At 32.8% G+C, this 3,147-nt stretch overlaps 1 protein-coding gene across 1 annotated transcript in view; it reads right to left on the bottom strand.

Annotated features, from left to right (window-relative positions):
* Positions 1 to 1,341: 1,341 nt before the first annotated feature.
* LOC105548489 (exocyst complex component 1-like) overlaps positions 1,342 to 3,147 on the bottom strand; it is a 17,779-nt gene continuing 15,973 nt past the window's right edge. The window contains exon 3 of the mRNA XM_011992514.1: positions 1,342 to 1,608. Coding sequence (XP_011847904.1) covers positions 1,342 to 1,608 — 267 coding nt within the window. The remainder of the gene's footprint in view (positions 1,609 to 3,147) is intronic.

Raw genomic sequence — 3,147 nt, 5'->3', positions numbered from 1 at the left:
TTTTCCATAGTGGCTGCACCATTTTACATTCCCATCAGAAATGTATGATGGTTCCAATTCTCCACACTCTTGTCAACACTTATTCCCTCCCACCTCTGCCATTTTTAAAACAATAGTCATCCTTAGTGGTATCTAAGTGGTATTGTCAGTGATATGGTATCTCTTTGCAGTTCTGATTTGCATTTTTCTCTTGACTGATGATATTAAACATCTTTTCCTGTGCTTATTGGCCATTTGTCTATCTTCTTTGTAGAAATGTCTATTCAAGCTCTTGCCCATTTTTAAATTGCATTGCTTGTCTTTTTGTTATTGAGTTGTAGAATGTATTTATATAGTTTGGATATTAAACCTTTATAAAATACATGATTTGTAAATATTTTCTCCCATTTTGTAGGTTTTTCACTTTTTTGATAACGTCCTTTGATGCAAAAAGATTTTCATTTTAATAAAGTCCAATTTATCTTTTTTTTTTTTTGGCTCATGCTTTTGATGTTACAAAATCCCATTGCCAAATGCAAGGTCCTATAGATTTACCTCTATGTTTTGTTCTTGTTTTATGTTTTTAGTTAATTTTTGTATATGGTGTGAAGTAGGGGTCCAGCTTAATTCTTTTATATGTAGACATACAGTCATCCCAGGACAATTTGTTGAAAAGATTATTCTTTCTCTTTTGAATGGACTTGGCACCCTTGTCAAAAATCAGTTGACCATAAATGTATGAGTTTATTTCTGAACTCTCAATTCTATTTCATTGGTTTATAGGTTTGTCCTTATATATGTACCACACTGTTTTGATTACTATAGCTTTAATAATAAGTTTTGAAATCAAGAAGTGTGAGTTCTCCAACTTTGTACTTTTTTTTCTTGTACTTTTTCTTTATCTATTTGGGACCCCATGAAATTCCATATGAATTTGGAGGATCAACTTTTCCATTTCTGCAACAAAGGCTATTGGAAATTTGATAGGAATTGCATTAAATCTGCAGATCACTTTTAGTAGTATTGACATCTTGATGATATTAAGTCTTCTTATCCATGAACACAAGGTCTTTTTCCACATACTTAGGTCTTTTAGGGTTTTTCTTCACACTCTTTAGGAGAATACTAATTTAGTCAAAACCACACAGCTCCTTCCAAAGTTACCAAGGATCACGTTGGCAAGAAGTCTTGAATGTTGAATGATTACATTAAAATATATTTCACTGCAATTCACAAGCATTACTTTATTTTTATTTAAATTATAGTAATCACTGATGAAGGGAAAAACAAAATTAAGACAATCAGTATTTACTTGGGAAACCATTTTCATAGGTCACTGATGAAGGAACGTGGTACACAGCTTCAGAGTGGCAAGGGACATAGGGACAAGCACACAAGATTGAAAGCATAAAAGCATATTCTCATAAGGACCAAACAATCCTTATTGTTGGAAGACCAAATGGAATCATCGTTAATGTATGTAGAATCAAAGTTCACAATCTGTAAGTCCTTCTTTAGATATGCATGATTCAGCTTATTTACCGTTCGAGCAAAGGCATATTTAGAAGCACAGCTATATGCTTCCAAACTGTACACTTTCTTGAAGTGCAGATCAAAAAATGGATTGTCCTGGAAGAGAATGAGAGACATGATTTAGTTTGTAGCCAAGAAAGTAGCTAGGTTTCCTGGATTCTCTCACATTCTCTTGGATATGTTTATTGATTGTAAAGTATCAGTATCAAACATATTTCTAAAATCTACAAATGGGCTTTCCAAAGCTACTTACTTCAAAGTAATTGCTTCTAAAAATCAACAATAAGAAAGGTTATTTTTGAAGCATCTATGTTTTTTCAAGTATACAAATAAAATGTGCCTCAGGCTGTGTGGTTATTAAGTCTTCTCAATGTAATGAATTGGAGAGGATGAGTAGGGAATAAATAAAGCAGAGAATAAACTCACAGACTTCTGGAAAATAGAAAAGGTTTCTCTCCCTTTTTAGTAGGAGGTTGGTTCCTTGTGCTATTTCAAAGGTAGAAGGAAGAAATACACAATAGCTAGCTATTGGCATGCTATAGATCACCAATTTTCTGTCTTTGAAGTTTTACAGCAAGGAATTACTTTTGAAAGTAATAGTAAGGACCATTGAATCATTCGACTGAAACTGACAAATTTACTAAAGACTGCCTCTGGGCTCTTGCTATATCTGTAGCAGAAATATTTCAAGAAAAAGTGGAAACCAAACCTGATCTAGGTCCTACATGTTAAAATAATAACTGCTACTGTTAATAGCAGTAACAACAATGCCTTGCATTTATAAAGTTTACAAAATGCTTTCACATTCATTATCTGCCTAATTCCTAACTCTCCTTTAAGACAGAGATTTTGCATTATTTATCATCATGTTCTTAGTACTTATGCATGATGACTACTAATTTCTCAACAAGTATGTGTTGAACTGACCTGAAGTAGTCCTAAGAAAGGAGAAGTGGAGGCAAACATTGCCCCAAATAACAAATAGGCAGAGAAGGACTAAACCAAACCATAGTATTAATAATTCACCGTCATGTAGTATGTAACATCATATACAAGCAACTTACATATTTGCAATTTGATTTTTAAATAGGAAAATTCTTGCAGGAGGTAGTAAATAGAGCATGAATTTTAAAGTTAGACAACTATTTTGACTGTTCCATGGGCAAAATGCTTGTTTGATCTGACTCTCATTTTTCTCCTTATTTTAGATAGTGCTGTTGTGAAATTTACATGAGAATGATCATATAAACGAGTGTGGAGCTTAATAAATGATAGTTCCTAAAGATTGTGATATTACCATTTAAAAAAGTTAAAAACAAAACATAATCATGCTTTTACTTCTGCATAGCAAAAGAAATAATCAGCAGAACAAACAGACAACCCACAGAGTGGGAGAAAATCTTTGCAATGTATACATCCCACGAAGGACTAATATCCAGAATCTACAACGAACTCAAACAAATCATCAAGAAAAAAACAAACAATTCCATCAAAAAGTGGGCAAAGGATATAAATAGGCAATTCTCAAAAGAAGATATACAAATGGCCAATAAACATGAAAAAATGTTCAATATCACTAATGATCAGAGGAATGCAAATAAAAACCACAATGTGATACCACCTTACTCCTGCTAG

This window comes from Mandrillus leucophaeus, unplaced genomic scaffold (assembly GCF_000951045.1).
Source record: "Mandrillus leucophaeus isolate KB7577 unplaced genomic scaffold, Mleu.le_1.0 Scaffold412, whole genome shotgun sequence".
Lineage (NCBI taxonomy): Eukaryota > Metazoa > Chordata > Mammalia > Primates > Cercopithecidae > Mandrillus > Mandrillus leucophaeus.
This window is presented reverse-complemented; position numbering and strand designations above follow the sequence as displayed.